This window comes from Aulonocara sp. 'chitande type north' Nkhata Bay, linkage group LG22, assembly GCF_057382095.1.
Source record: "Aulonocara sp. 'chitande type north' Nkhata Bay isolate Kocher_YH1m ecotype deep benthic linkage group LG22, A_spYH_male_GT1.1, whole genome shotgun sequence".
Taxonomy (NCBI): Eukaryota; Metazoa; Chordata; class Actinopteri; order Cichliformes; family Cichlidae; genus Aulonocara; species Aulonocara sp. 'chitande type north' Nkhata Bay.
In genome coordinates, this window is record NC_141364.1 from 11,336,716 (window position 1) to 11,352,668 (window position 15,953).

The following is a 15,953-nucleotide window of genomic DNA, read 5'->3' on the forward strand; positions in this document are numbered from 1 at the left end:
AATTATATCTATATATATTTTCCTTTTTATGAGCGTGTGTTTTAACTTTTTCTCCTTTTTCGGTCTTTTACAAGCGAGGTGACCTGGGTGTCCATACCCATTGCGACTTTCCTCCCATCTTAGCGAAGAATACGCAAGTCTGTGTGTGTGTGTGTGTGTGCGTGCATCTCTGTATATACATTTACTGCTGTATGAGAGTGTTTGTGTGTGTTTCATGGCAGGCCACTGAATTGTAAAGGGAAATCAAGGAGATAACTGCTGTAAATGCCTCAGATTTGTTGTGTTTTATATTCACACATACAGTACATATAAGCATATATTTACATCTATAGAGCAACTTTGAGACATGACTTAAACAGGCCTCATAGAGGCACGTGTGGGTATTTGTAGCAGTCCTGGGTCACTTATTAAATGAAATGCTTTATTACATTTAGTGGTTGTGTTAGCCTGCTGCTTGCACAGGCTGGATAGGGATTTGCACCTTTGGGAGACGGCTGCTTTCTTGTGCCTCTAAACATCCTTGAATCCCAGAGTCCATTTCAAGTAGTAACTGAAGCCAGGACTGATGTGTAGCAGTAGCAACCATGGTCTGGCCTGTGACTGGTTCAGCATTGGGACCTGTTTAAAAAGCTGAAGGCATTAAACACAGTATGTTTTTATCAGTCTTGCTTTCTGTGTGAAAAGTGGTATCCAATTTTTTAAAACTTTTTAAGAAGGGTTATGACACTGCTGGACATTTTTAAATTTGTTTTCAAGGAACCTGGAACCAACTTAATTTTGATTTTTAAGGTCTCCTTTGCTAATGTTGGCCAATTCATTGCACTGACCAGGGATGCTAAGCAGGAACCAGAGGGCACTGTCAATCTCTTACCTTTATGCATTTATACATACGAATCAACAAAGCAGATTTGTAAAAGTTTAATATAAGATGTTTTGTGGTTATCTTAAACTGTTTTAGACCTAGTAGTTTACTGTTGTTGTTCTCGTTGTTGTCACTGTTGTTACTATTGTGATCAAATTTTTAAGGTCTGCAGCGAAGCCAGTTATATAGCTACTAGTGTGATTTCAGGAATAGACTTCAGTTGTTGAGCTGCAGGTTGAGGGGTTGAGTTTTCAGATTGGAAATTTTTTTTTTTTTTTTTTTTTGGTAGCATTCTGGTGAGAGGTAGTTCTCAGGATGGATGAATTCGCGCCTCTTCTGCAGGTTCTGATGTAACAGTGGCCGACTCTAGTTGTCTTGTAGCAGTCAGACTGGTGTAACAGGTCTGCCATGGTGGTGTACGTCCCGCACCGGGTGTTGGCTGGTTTTGATCCGATAGATGGAGACAATCGGGAAATGTTGTTATGGTAGGCAATGAATTGAATTGAATTGTTTTTTTTTAAAAACAATTTTACTCGGCGTGTATGTCAGTTATATCAATCTTACAATTCTCTATTTAACAGTATTTCTTTGTGCTTTTTATGCATTTCAACACTGGATTAAATTGACGGTAAATAGAAGCGCTGCCCTTGGGAACCCCCCCCGCCCTCCCTTTTTTAACATGGAAACTAATGGTGACAGACGTACAATTGGCTCCCCCTAATGTTGCTTTTGGATAATAATGCAGGACAGCAGGCTTTGGGAGAAATGTGCACGCCTCATCGAGAGGGACAGCTCAGTGAAAACCCTTTTGTAATAAACCACCCGTAAAGCAGCAGGTTTACTATGAATGAGTTTGAGCTCCGTCTTGATGTGGGCGTGGGCATCAAGTGGAGAAGCAGGAAATGAGTAGCAGAAGGGGGACTGGGGAGGATGTTTTCCAGGCGTTGCTTGCAATAAGTTTTAAATGATGCAGATTAGTTTTTACAGTGTGCAGTTCTGTTAGCAGATTTGATTAAATATTCATCTGGGATCTCCAAGGGGGAAAGTTTAAATCACAATATTTGGTCATTAAAATCCAGTCAGATAAAGGCTCACTCCCTGTTTATAAATATTACAAAGCAATATTAACCCAAGTTTTCAAATATGGTTAAAAACAAAGATATAATTCTACTCATTGTGATTGTTGGTCACTCGCTATCAAATCTCTGTATTTTATTTTTTTTTAATTTTACTTTTATTTTTTTTTTGTAAACATGATTTGCTTGTATCAATCAGTGGGAATGTGCATTCGGTGGAGTAGTTGTGTAGGCTTTAGACTCTTTCTTTCAAGTAACAAAATGTAGACTTTGCTCGCCTGCATGCCAGAGTATTGTCCTTTAAAAAAAACAAAATGACAAAAAACAAAAAAACTGAAAACCTTTTTGGAGTCATATTTATTATGAGAGAAAAAAAAAATATAAACTTCCTTTTTTTGGGGCGGGGTAAATGTTTATCAATTTAGTGGGACTGTTTTAGGCTAGCAATATTTGTCTGTCTCTCTTTAAGATGTATTTTAAAGATTCCTACACAAATGTCAGTAATTTGGGAGGTACAAGCTGTTTTTTGAGGTGAGGGCTTCTGCGCTTTGCGTCGTGTTCCAAATCAAACGAGGTACTTTCTTCAAACGTGGACCCGTTAAAGACCGAACTCCTTTCCTCTGAGCCAGGTTACTGTAGAGAGCATCCATTTCGTCTTCTCGCTCCTGGTTTGTACCTATTGCCACGCCTATTGGTGGGCGCTCTCCTGTTTCCATGGCAACTCCGCTGACCCTTCACAGATATACTTCCTCTTTTGTGTAGAGGTCCCCAAGGCATTGACGGAGCAGGATTACCTCTTTTTAACCTTTTTAAAACAAGATCCATAATTCTTTCTGTGCCCCAATGGAAAGAGCATGAATTATTTTTAAATTCCTCTCACTTTGATATATTATATCTTGACAGATTTGTAATTTGACATTGTGTATTATGTCTTTTTCCCCCTTTTTTGTTACCCTTTTTCCCACTTTTTTTTCTTTTTTAGGTTTGTTATAGCTCTGCTTTATTTTTTTATTTTTATTTTTTCCTGCTAGTGGTCTCTGAAACTGTGTGATTGTCTAATAGCAATAGAATCACAGAATCTGAGCGATCCGATTCTGGGAATCTGGTGGTTCAGATTCTGTGAATGAACGGAATCCTTTAAGTTGTAAAGGGGCAGGGTTCGTTCTGTCCCTGCCCTCAGAAGGCCATTCACTTGCTGTTATTGCTATTATGTGACATGTTGAATTGGTTTTTGTTGTTTTTGTTCGCCTGCAGGGAATTCTTGTGTTAATGTGCAAAGTAATAAATGGGTATTTCATGCCTATAACATAACTGTGTGCGCTCGTCATTGACATTTAGCCTGTAATATTGATTAAAAGGTGGATTTATGCCCACAGAGCTAGATCTGCACTTGACACCAAAGCCTACATATGCATTTATTGTCACTAGATGGCATTCTTTACCAAAGTAAATCAGATTACAGGATGATGGCACTTGGTAAAATATTAATGATGTAAGCTGTTCCTGTCCTTGGATGCAGCTGAATAGTGTAACAATATCAGATATATTCTGTCTTAAGTAGCCTGAAGAAATCTGAACACATTTAATTTTTTTTTTTTTTTTTTTTTTTTTTTGCTTTAGTAAAGCAGGTGTTAAGTTAGTAGTCCTGGCAAGAGTGTAGGGATGGGGTCCTGTATGTGAACAGTGACTTGAAATGTTGAGTATTTAAAAAAAAAAAAATATATATATAAAAAAAAAAAAAAAAAATTAAACAAATATCCCTTTTTTTTTTTTTTTTCTTTTTTTAAAAAAAATAGAATGCAGTTTTGGAAATTGAAAGTTTAAGAATGTAGTGCAAGTAATGGGATAAATTTTTATTTTTCTCAACAAAAAACCCAAACAAAATACATGCTGTACAATACAGAAAAGGGTCCAAAGATTAATGGAAATTGTTGTGGGGGCATATTTAACAGTATAAGTAGGATATTTTCTCTTAATGATTTCATTGTCAAAAAATGTGACGCTTTGTCCTTTATTGTAAATAGTTTGGTTTTTTTGGGGTTTTTTTTAAACTATAAAACCTTTAACTACAAACTTAACTATATTTCATATTCATTATACATGATGCAAGCATTATGACTTTTTTGTTGTTGTGATGACCATGCCTATAGCTCATGAAAATCAGAAAGCCAGTTTAAATTTAAAGAACAAACTATTCACATAAATGTTTGTCTTGGTATGCAGACCTTGGTAAATACCTGCAAACACAATCAGAGGGAAGACTGCTTATTTGATGGTTGTTTAGATGTCTATCATTGATGTTCTCTAATAGGAGGATAAGCCACAGGTCTTGCTGAAAAGGCTGGCTGTATGGAGGTGTGTAAATAATAAAGTTGGCTGAAGGGGAAAAAGTATGAGGGAGACAAAGAGCATGGCCACAGACTTGAGAGGACTGTCAGGAAAAGTTGACTCAAGAACATCACAAGGAGTGAACGGAGGCTGGTTTCAGTGTATATAGACGTCTTCATAACAGGCGGTATAGCTGTTGCTTTACTACTGCTGTCAAACCACCCTGAACCAGAGACTTTAGAAGTGGACTACTGCTCTGTGGTCCTCTTTTCAGATAAAAGTACGTTTTGAACTACATTTGGAAATCAAGTCCTTTTCAAATAATAATGGATTGCATTTATATAGCGCTTTTCAAGACCCTCAAAGTGCTTTACAGTTCCACTATTCATTCACTCTCACATTCACACACTGGTGGAGGCAGCTACAGTTGTAGCCACAGCTGCCCTGGGGCAGACTGACAGAAGCGAGGCTGCCATATCGCACCATGGGCTTCTCTGGCCAACACCAGAAGGCAGTAGGTGAAGTGTCTTGCCCAAGGACACAACAACCAAGACTGTCCGAGCCGGGGCTCGAACTGACAACCTTCCGATTACAAGACAAACTGCCAACTCTTGAGCCACGATCGCCCACGCTTTTCTGGAGGAAAAGTGGAGAGTGTGGTCTGTGTATCAAGTGCTGGTGGGTTTTGATGGTTGATTGGTCCACTGCAGTTGTCTACCAGGAGATTTTATAGCACTTTATGCTTCCACCCAGAGGTGGGACCAAGTCATTGTTTTGCAAGTCTCAAGTAAGTCTCAAGTCTTTATCCTCAAGTCTCAAGTCAAGTCTCAAGTAATGTCAGGCAAGTCAGAGTCGAGTCTCAAGTCACTGGTGTAAAAGTCCGAGTCAAGTCACAAGTCTGAAACTTTGAATTTCAAGTCCTTTCGAGTCTTTAAAAAAAAAAAAAAACAACGAAAAAATAATGTTGCAGTTATATGCTAAATGTAAATGTTAGACCATGTAATTTTAAAATCTGTGTTTTTCTCAACACATGACAAAATAGTGAACTTAGAAAATATACACAAATTGTGAAATTGCACCTCTTTAAAATGCAGCTCAATTAAACTTAGCTCCAAGAATAATTTTCACCGACAGTTCTGAGATAAGCTGCATGTTATTCTTGGATGCGGTTGTAGGACCAGCTTTAAAATCGCATGACAAAAATATCATACACATTAAAAAAACTGTATCACCAACGTAGCCTGGACAACATTTGCTAGTTAGATGAAGTCAGCTATCTCATCTTAGCATATTTATATGCATATTTATAATCATACGGTTCTTGGAGTGAGTGCATACACTCATGAAGTTTAGTAACTTCAGGTCACTGCAACAAGCCCAGGTACAGTTTACCGACGGATGGGTACAGGACCTTGAAATGCACCGTGTAGAAAGTAAAGACCATCGTACGTATCATAAGTTTACCAGTCTCACAAATCGTCGTCATAAATACACATTCGTTAACCGTTTATTAATAGGACCTTTGAGCTCAACGGTAATTAATTAGTAGTGGAAATAATTTCTGGTAGCATCACAGAAATGTAGCAGTGACAATAATACTGTATGCTGTAATCGCACTGGGCAATTAGTGATACAAAAAACCTGTTTTATCCTGTGAATAAAAGTATATGTTTTTGTCAATGTACCATAATAACAGAAGCGAAACGCAATATTGTGTCAGGACAATTCACTATTTATGCACAATAAATAAAGGAGCATAGCGCGACAATTTCTGTTCAGCGCCAGACTTGCTTGTAACCTATATCACCAGTTATGTTATGAAAGTGACGTATTAACTACTAAAAAACACTGACCTTCGTGTAAATGCTTGGAGCAGACTAACCTGTGAGCTGGAGGGTTCTGGGACGTTATATTTGACCTTTGAATGGCTGCAATCCAGTCGCCTCTTTGTTACTTCGGAAACATGGCTCGAACAATTTCTCTTCAACGAGGTAATCCGATAACAACCGATCTCTTTACCCGTCGGCTTCCCATGGCTGTCATGCGACCGGCTATTGCAGTTAATAATACAACGGCTTCTTGTGTTTCTTTTTATCGCTGTATAACTGATTTTAATTGAAAGCCTGCGTGCGCTAGTACCGCTTGCCACGAGTTCCCAGAATCCTTTGCGGTTCTACCCGTGAATGACGTCACATTTTCAATCTCTATATAATATGCATGTTAAATTTTGTATTTGGGGTAAAATATCAAGTCTTTTCAAGTAAACCGGTTCAAGTCCAATTCAAGTCCCAAGTCATTGGTGTAAAAGTCCAAGTCAAGTCACAAGTCTTAGAACATTTTTTCAAGTCAAGTCTAAAGTCATAAAATTAATGACTCGAGTCTGACTCGAGTCCAAGTCATGTGACTCGAGTCCACACCTCTGCTTCCACCTGTTGTCAAGCTTTATGGGAATGCTGATTTCCTTTTCCAGCAGGACCTAGCACTGCCCACAGTGACAACTATTATAAATCTCAAGTTATGGCAGCTATCAAATCAACCTTCAACAACACCTTAGCAGGCTTAAAAGGCATGCAATGAATAAAGACTATATCAGTGTTTCCCTTTTTGAAGAAAATTGTTGAAAGAATTAAACTTTTTCATGATATTCAGATTTTTTTTTTAAGATGCATTACTATATACTGAAAAAACAACAACACAACATTTACTAAGAAGGAACTGGTCAAATAACCAGGTGGCTGCCTGTTATATTTGTGCACCTCAGGTAAAGAGGTCAGCAGTCAGCAAATGCAACCTGTAACGCAAGCAATCAACCTGGGATAGTGAATTGGTTGCTTATAAAGTCCCAAGCTAGGACTTGAAGCATTCCACCATTAAACCATATTTTCAAAATTTAAGCTCTAAAGTATTTGTCTTTCCCATGTGTATTTAAGATTTAAGTTTAGAGTAATTTCACTGCCGCCTGCTCCCTTAAAGGAAAACTCAAACACACACATCTGTCTGTTTATCTGTTCACTGTGACTCGCCATTAGCGGTATGTGCCACCTTCCTCTGCCCCCCCTTTGTGTATCATCTGTCTCCGCTGCATTTCCTGTGTCCCGGCTGGTTGTCATGACCACTGTTACCAAGGCGAGCGGAGGCTACAGAAGAAAGGAAACCTGAACCACAGATCTTGATGCCACGATATTTAATTCATCAGCACAACACACCACTAAGGCCAAATGCAGCGGGAATAAGGATTCTTTCTTGGGTGGAAAATATGTTGAAATGAAAACAAAGACCTGCTGTCAGATCCTTCTGTTACACTGCCCCCAGCTATTTATGTGCCAAACAATTCACCATAATAACTGCAGTTGGTATTTCAGCTTGTTAATGTTTCAGTAGTCTGTGTCTAACTGAAAAACATGAAAGTGTTTAGTAAGAAATTGCAGTTAAGTGAATTTGAAAATAAACCCCAAACAAATTGTGATCTCTTATTTATTTATTTATTTATTTATTTATTTTTTGTGTAGCCTCACAACATTTTATCCACAGTCAAAAAAATAAAACCATGAAAAGCTGCTTCGCCCTTTCGCTGTAGACAAAAAGAGGCAAGTGAAAGCTATTTTTGTGTTGTCTTCTTTAAAATTCACGTGATTACGTGTGGTATGGAGCAATAGAGTTTGTAATCCCCATTGTAGGAGCCCACTCCATGTTGTCTTTGTGTTAGCTGATCCACCTACAGACACCGCTCCATCCTGAGTTTGCCCATGCCTCCCTCCCTTTTGTTGTCTCACCCTCTTTCGCCCTCTCCCTCCCACTCGCCTGTTTTATTGTGTTTTTTTTTTTTTTTTTTGTGGGGTTCAGTGGTGCTTTCCACAGGTTGGATATCAGAGGGGATGAAGGTAAGGGGGAGGGATCTTATGCTCTACTTACCCAGAAGTCTGACTTTGCAGGCCTGATTTCTTATTTATACCCTTGTTAGATCTGGACTGACCCATCTGGGCTGCACTGCTACTAAAGGAAGTGGCTGAGGGAGGGTGAAGCTGTGCAGCAGCTGAAGCCTGAAGTGGCCTCATCAAGGCTTGGACCCCAGCGCCATATATTGTCAGCTAAGAGACACTTCAGCTGGCAACAGCAGCGGTGTCTGAAGATAAATTCTGCAGGTTGTTTTCTACAGGAAAGCTGTTCTTTCAGAGGACGAAGACTACAAAAACCCGTTGCTTTGAGGCTTAATGTGGATTTGGGATTCTTTGGAGGAAAAAGGAGGCTGGAGTACCCTCTTTAGGTTGATCATGGTTCATATTTTGTCCATCCTTCTGGAAGCATAAGGAGTAGAAACTGGCTTTCGATGACCAGGAGGTAAAAAGCTACGCTGTTTTATTCTGTGTAATTGAGAGTCACTATATTCAACCTCCTGTGAAAGGATACACTCATAGCATCATCAGTAGCCTCGGATCCAGGTATCAGGTTATATCAGTCTGATCCATCTAGGTAAGGCTACACCAAAACCAAGAGTGACACTGAAGTAAACAGCAGCTCAGGAGTCCTGAGTTCAAGGAAAAAAGAAGCACTTCCACTGAAAAGAAAAGAAAAACTCCTGGCAGAGATCTCTCTTCCACCGGTCCTGCATTATAAAGCCTGATTGATCCCACATCTGCAGGCTGCCACAGGTGGCTGCACAGGTATTGGCTACTCAATAATGCACCGACTCAAACTTGAAAAGGAGGAGAAAGTGCGTGAGCCACTGATCCCCTGAAAAGCTGGGTGTCTGTTGAGGGAAAGCAAGCGATTACTTCTGGATAACGCAGCGCACTGAGACGCGTGGAAGTGGAAACTGTGAGCAGATGTTGAGAAGGAAAAGAAAAAGAGAAGAACATGACTTTGACAAAGTGACATTAGGGCAAAGACCATAAGACGCTTGGCCAAACAACAAAAGGAAAAGAGAAGAACACTTAAATAAAAAACAACTTGGAAGACTGATAATAAGGAAAAGATCTTGTCAAAGAAGCTAAAGACAGAGAACAAATTAAACATTAAGAAATAGCTTCACATCCAGTTTTTTCATCATGGTGAACACCGGGATGCAGCTGATCAGCTTCACCTGTGCGGTGACCGGCTGGATCATGGCGATCGCTGTCACAGCCTTGCCTCAGTGGAAGGTCTCAGCCTTCATAGGCAGCAACATCCTGACCTCAGAGATCAAGTGGGAAGGGATCTGGATGAACTGCATCTACCAGACCACGGGTCACATGCAGTGTAAGACTTATGACTCCATGCTGGCTTTGCCTCCCGACATCCAGGCAGCCCGTGCTCTTATGTGTCTGGCCATCTTCATGGGCTGGCTCTCCTGCACCGTGTCCTGCTGCGGCATGAAGTGCACCACTTGTGCCGGGGACGATCGCCAGGCCAAGGCGGGTATAGCGCTCTCAGGTGGAGTTCTCTTCATTTTGACAGGCCTGTGCGTATTAATTCCAGTTTCCTGGACTGCCAATACAGTCATCCAGGATTTCTACAACCCCAACGTGCCTGTGATGTACAAAAGAGAGCTGGGCCAGGCTATTTATTTGGGCTGGGCGGCTGCGGTTATTCTCATGATCAGCGGAGCTGTGTTGAGCAGCACCTGCCCGCTCATGGAGAGGGGAGGCAGGTACCGGAGGGGCTACATAGGGCGGAGTTTTGCAAATTCACCTGCTACAGCACCAGATTTCCCAAAGCCTATCACTTCTAATAATTTACCACTGAAGGAGTATGTGTAGGAAAGGAAGAAGGACAGAAGAGCTGATACTCTTAAAAATGGTACAAAGATCATGAATTTTAAGGTATAAATTCAAACATATATTTATGAATACGTATTTTGTATATCTCTTTGTCATGTTTGTCTTCAGTACGTTGAGATTTGATGTTTTCTGTTCTCTGAGTCATAGCAGTGCCTGAAGAAAGCCTTTAGTCTTTGCTGTAACAGTATGACTTGATGATGGCTTTAATGATGGCTTTTGTTTTGAAGATTGCAGTGATTACTTAAGTCAGAAAATTGTGAAATTAAAAAAAAAAAATCTGGCAAAGTGTGCTTAAAGTATTTTGAAGTAGTTGCTTTTCTTTGTGTGTGCTGGACTTTTGTTCTATTTAGGGTCACTCTGTCGACATGCATATGACAAACCCAAAAAAGTACAGACATTCTGTATTTAAGTAGAAGTACACCTACTAGTGTTGAAAAAAAAAACTCCTGTAAAAGTTGAAGCACCAATTAAACTTCTAAAAGTGAAAAAGTACCAGCTCTGAAATGTATTTAAAGTAAAAAGGTAAAAAAAGCTCCTTGAGGAATATTTCTACCAGCTATTCTTATGCAAAGCTGACTGAGCCTTAAATAACACAGTCTACCTCCGTTTTGTTTTGCAGCATGTTTCACAATACGAAAAACACACAATGCCGCATGTACAGACCCAATATCTGATTTAAAAACACGAGGACTTACATGCAAGCTTTACATTTCCAGTGTAGCAGACCCCACTGAGCATTCCTTACCTTTAACTCTAACCTCTTTTCTTCCTCTCGTGTCGTCTTTCTTACCTTTATCCATCTCTGAGCGAAATTAGCTTTCTTTCTTTTCTCTCCATCAAATACAGTAGCTGGACCTTTAGCTAGCAACACACTGTGCCACAAACTGGAGACACAAACGGTTGAGTGAGCTGAGCTGAGCTGATAGAAACTCTTAATTTAAAATTACCTGCTTGTTTTCTGTAGGGCTAGCTAGATGATGAAATACTGTGAAATAATAACTCCCGTCAGATCCGTTAATCCAAATTCAAAAATATATGTTTAAAAATGTAGTGAGTAAAAGTAAAAAGTTGTAAGAAAAGTACAGATGCCTCAAAGTTCTACCTAAGTACAGTAATGAAGTAAAAGAAAGTATCATGTTTTTGCTCAGCTTTAAATTAGACTACGTTTTAAGTTTCTAGGAGAATACTTTTTAATATGTGTAAGTTGTTAAGCCGTACCTCACTAAAACCACTAAATTAAGTGTTATATACTCATGGAAATGTACATGTATTAATTTGGTGATGCAGAAAATACATACCTCTACATTTTTTTCTTTTCTTTTTCTTTTTTCTTTTTTTCCTTTTTCTTTCTTTTCTTCTCTTTTTTTTCTCTCTTTCTGTGTATGTCTTAGTAATACATTTAAACTGATACTGAAGTAGGCGAAATCCTAATAAGAACAACACATATACTTGATTATAAATCCCTAAAACAGTCTTGTTAAAAAGGTTTGATAAATGATACACTTCTCCCATTTTAACTTAGCAGTACACAAGCTATGTTCTACAATAAATAAAGCTTTCTGTGAACTTGTAACACCCTATTTATTAAGTTACAAAAAAATGTCTACTGAGTTAACAAAGTATCAACTTTGTAACCTAATAACATCAAAATGAATTATACTACTCAGAGATCAGAGGTCTAGGGAGGTTTGCTGTCCCTTTTAAGGTAATGTTTCACCTGAAGCTAGGTTTGGGGCATATTGTCCATCTCTGAGCTTTCTCTCTGATGTACTCATTCCTAATCCTGTCAGTCTTTGTCACTCTCAGTGCAAATTTATTATCTTTAACAGAGCAGCCATTGGTTCCACCTCCTCCCTTTTCATCAGCACTGTTACCCATGTACTTTGCCTGCTCTCACTACCATTTTCTAAACATTTTTTTCACTCTGTTCTTTACATACACTGTAAAAAAGATGGCCATAGTCTCTGGGTCTGAAAACTGAAGCCAAAACGGGGTGGCCTGCAGGAGGCGACTCCTGTGGTTGCCAAAAGACGTCTGGTTTTATAATTTATTTTGCTCTCTGACCTCAGTAATTATGCTCCAGATGACTTTACTGGTTTAGTCATGAGTTTCATGTCAAATAACATGAAGTTATTTTAGTAAATTTTGGTCATCTTTCCAAACAAAAAGGAGGATTATCCAGGGTTCGCTCACTCTAACACCCATCATCATTAAGATTTTAAACAGACTTCATCACAGGACCTAACTTATATATGTGTAACAATACGATGGTTTCACTGATCCTATGCTGTCTGCGCTTTTTTACTTCTCTCTTTTTTTTCCTTTTTTTTTTTTGCCTGTCCCGTTTGGCTCTTTTGCCATCAGAATTGTTGTCTAAAGGCAAAGAAAGATGCCCAACGGATTTACTTTACCAAATTGACCATCCCAGCCTTGCCATAATGGTCCATTTGATTCACCTTTTATTGTTTATTTTATTTTCACTTACTGAATACGGGACAGACTTCACTGGGGGAAAGAAGGGGAGAAAGAAAGAGGGAAAGAGAAACAGCTGAGAAGAGGGACGGGGGAGAAGGGCAAAAGACAAAAACCAACAGAATGAGCAGAAAAAAAAAAGAAAAAAATGCATATATCAATCACCTGGATCACCTGCTGAGAAAGAAAAAAGAAAACAAGCAGAAGAGAACAAGAGTAATAGAATAAACAGCATCACAATGATATATGGGAATATGACAGTAAATACTAAATGTTAAACATTATTGTGCAGCACATAAGATCAACAGAACACAGTGTGCTTTGAGGTAGGAGCCAAAAAGGGTGTAGTTTGTGGGTGTGATCACCCGTGTGTACACCTGTGAGCATGGACGCGCTTGTTTTTTTAAAAGGTTCCTTCATGTAATGATCTGCTAGAGGGTGTGGGGGGGCCACAGCCCCGTCCTCCAGGGCATGAAGCAGGTATGGAGGAGATCAAAACTCCAGACATCCAGAGGCCCCCAGAACACAAGAGACCAAGGAAGACCAACAGAGGGGCAGCCGCGCCACTGTCCCGGAAAGAGCTGAGGAGAGTCCCAGATGAGGGCTCACTCAGCAGCCGCGGAGCAGAAGCCAGGGAGAGTTGCAGTGACGTGCCCGTGAGCTCCGCCGGCAGCCAGCTGTGCCTGAGTGACCGAGCCCCAGGCCGAGAGGCCGGGGGCACCCCACCTCTGAAGTGGCCCGAGCGAGCCCCAGGCTCCAGGCCCCGATAAGCGGCCGCCAAGGAGTGAGCCGGTGTGTACCTGGACGCCCATCCCCGGACACAAAGAACCACCAACGCACCGATGTCTGAGGGAGTCCGCCACTGGCAGGGGAAGTGGTGGTAGGGGGAGATAGGCCTCCAAACCTTGGAGGGCCTGAGATGTCCCCAGAGAGGTGGCGCCTGACACCCAACCTGACATATAGACACAGAAATACAGGCACACACAGATACAAACATCCATTCCCACCCTCATGCTCTCATATGCACTTACTCCACACTCAACCAACGTGGAGACAGACATAAAGAGACGCTGTACACACGATCACACTCCCCAAGCGTACTCTACAAACCGGGTCTAGGTACCCTTACCCCTGGAGGGGGAACTGCACCCAGACCCAGGTGGTGTTACCCTTTTCCCTGCGGTGGGGGGAGGCAGACCACCCCGACTCCGCAGCAGCAGGGAGGCCCCACACTCCAGACCGCAGTCGGACGGCCAACTCCTCCTCCTAGCCCCCCTGCTCCAGCAGGTCGCAGAGAACGGGGGTGAGAGAAGACTCCAAACCTCCCTCCACCCGCTTATTGTAGTGTTGATGCATGTGTGTTCTAAGGTGCATTTAAAACCCAGGAGGGCTTGGAGCTACCTGCCAGAGAGCAGCAGGTAAGCGCATGGTCCCTCCTGCTAGCCCTCAATGTCTACGTGTATTTAACCTTGAGAGGTGGGCAACGATGCCAGGGGTGGGGTGTACACCCTGATGGTACTTTGGACTCCGTGTATCGTGCCCACCCCCAAGATCCTATATGTATGTGTAATGAGAGTGTGAGTAATGTGAATGTCTAAGTTGTGGGATAAAATTGAGGCAGAGGCAGCCAGAAGGGGACGGGGGGGGGGGTAGCCTCCTCTGCACCCTGGTGACATACCCCTACTCCAAGGTCCTGCATGTGTGGGTGGTTGTGGTGGAGCGGGAAGAGGGAGGCAGCTGGAGATGGGGAGGGAAGGAAGGGAGGGGCAAGTGACCCCTCCCTGGGGCCAGCTCCCCCGCTGACCCCAGTAGGCACCCCCATACTCCGCGACCCGCCAGGGAAAGGGGGCCCAGGCCCATCCAGACCGGGGCCCAGTGCAGCAGCGCCTCCCGGCCCCACAGAGCCCGGGACAGTCCACCCAACCCCACCACAGAGAAAACTGCACCCACCCCACCATCCACTCATCTTCCAGACTACATAAGACAATAAACACCCAGGCTGAGATCTTCCTCCACCTCTCCTGTATCTCCCCCTCCTGCAGAGAGAGCTCCCGAGGAGAGGAAAGCTCCTGCAAGATGTGACAATCTCCCCCACCAGTTGAAGAGCCCCCCAGGTGGCTCGATGCACCGGCGGCACCCTGCTCCAGGGGTGGGCCCCCATGCACCCACCCGCCCACAACCCCGGCAACACACCAACCAGGACCCAAGCCCCCGAGGCCCGGCCCGGGCCCCAGCCCAGAGACGGAGCGCCCCCAGAACCTCACGCCCATCCCGGACCCACCCAGGGGCAGCCAGGCTACCAGGTCAGTAACCCACGTCCGTCAGCACAGACCCTCCCCTAGCCCCGCTGCACGCAGCTGCGAGGAAACAGTCACCTGAGAGCCAACAGAGCCCCTAACCGGACATGACCGCTACCCCGGGTTGAGCCCCCCAAGGAAGATGCCTCCGGGGAACCCCCCGACGCCCTAAGCCTGTCCCTACCCCCACACCAATCACAACAGTGAAGGCGGGACCAAACTATGACCCCCCACCCCCACTAGGTGATGGAGCTGATCAAAGGAGCCCAGAGCAATTGATCTGATGTGGTGGCAGAGGCTGTATCAAGACTAATGTAATCTAATAGATAATTTCTATATTGGTTAGAATTAAGATTATTTTTATTTTTCCAGTTCATGAGGACTGTTTTCTTGGCTATGCATAGGGCAGTGAAAACCATATGGGCTATATTCTTTTCTGAAGTGACATTATCTAAGCTGCCCAACAAACACACTAAGGGGGAAGTTGGAATGTTACATTTCAGACACTTCGATAAGTCTTCACATATCTCGCGCCAAAACTTCTGAACTGGTGGACAGAACCAAAGAGCGTGGATATAATTGTCCGGTGAATTGGTTTGGCAGTGTGAGCAGTTGTTGGTAGACGTAAAGCCCATCTTGAACATCCGATGACCTGTATAGTGCACTCTATGTAATATTTTGTATTGAATTAATTGAAGACTGGGATTTCTAATTAGATGAAAGGTTTTTAAGCAAATCTGAGACCAGAAGTTTAGGTCTAAGTTAACTGATAAATCTGCTTCCCATTTTGCAATAGGAAGTGATATTGATTCATCTGTTTTAGAAAGCATTCTGTATATTTTGGATAGTAATTTGGGGGTTTTAAGAGTAAGAAATTGAAACACACTTGGTGGTGTTTGTAGTTCAACTTGACCTGGTTTAAATTTTTTTTTTACTATGGATTTAATTTGTTGATATTCTAAAAATCTTTTCTTGTTGATTCCATATTGTGTAACTAGTCCGTCAAATGAAATAAATTCTGTTCCTTCTAGTATATGTTCTAAATATTTGATTCCTTTACCACTCCAATCTGGAAAGTTTATCATATTATTGTTTTGTAATATGTCAGGGTTGTTCCAGATAGGTGTACGTTTGCATGGGATTAATGAAGACGCCGTCAATT

General features: G+C 42.0%; 1 protein-coding gene across 1 annotated transcript; it reads left to right on the forward strand.

The window, feature by feature from the left end:
* The first annotated feature begins 8,746 nt into the window (after positions 1 to 8,746).
* On the forward strand, positions 8,747 to 10,197 carry cldn35 (claudin 35). The gene has a single exon (XM_086279308.1). The coding sequence runs from the start codon at positions 9,312 to 9,314 to the stop codon at positions 9,999 to 10,001; it is 690 nt and encodes a 229-aa protein (XP_086135434.1). The 5' UTR covers positions 8,747 to 9,311; the 3' UTR covers positions 10,002 to 10,197.
* Positions 10,198 to 15,953: the final 5,756 nt, after the last annotated feature.

Coding starts and splice junctions, on each gene's coding strand:
- cldn35 (XM_086279308.1), top strand. CDS start 9,312: ATGGTGAACACCGGGATGCAGCTGATCAGCTTCACCTGTGCGGTGACC.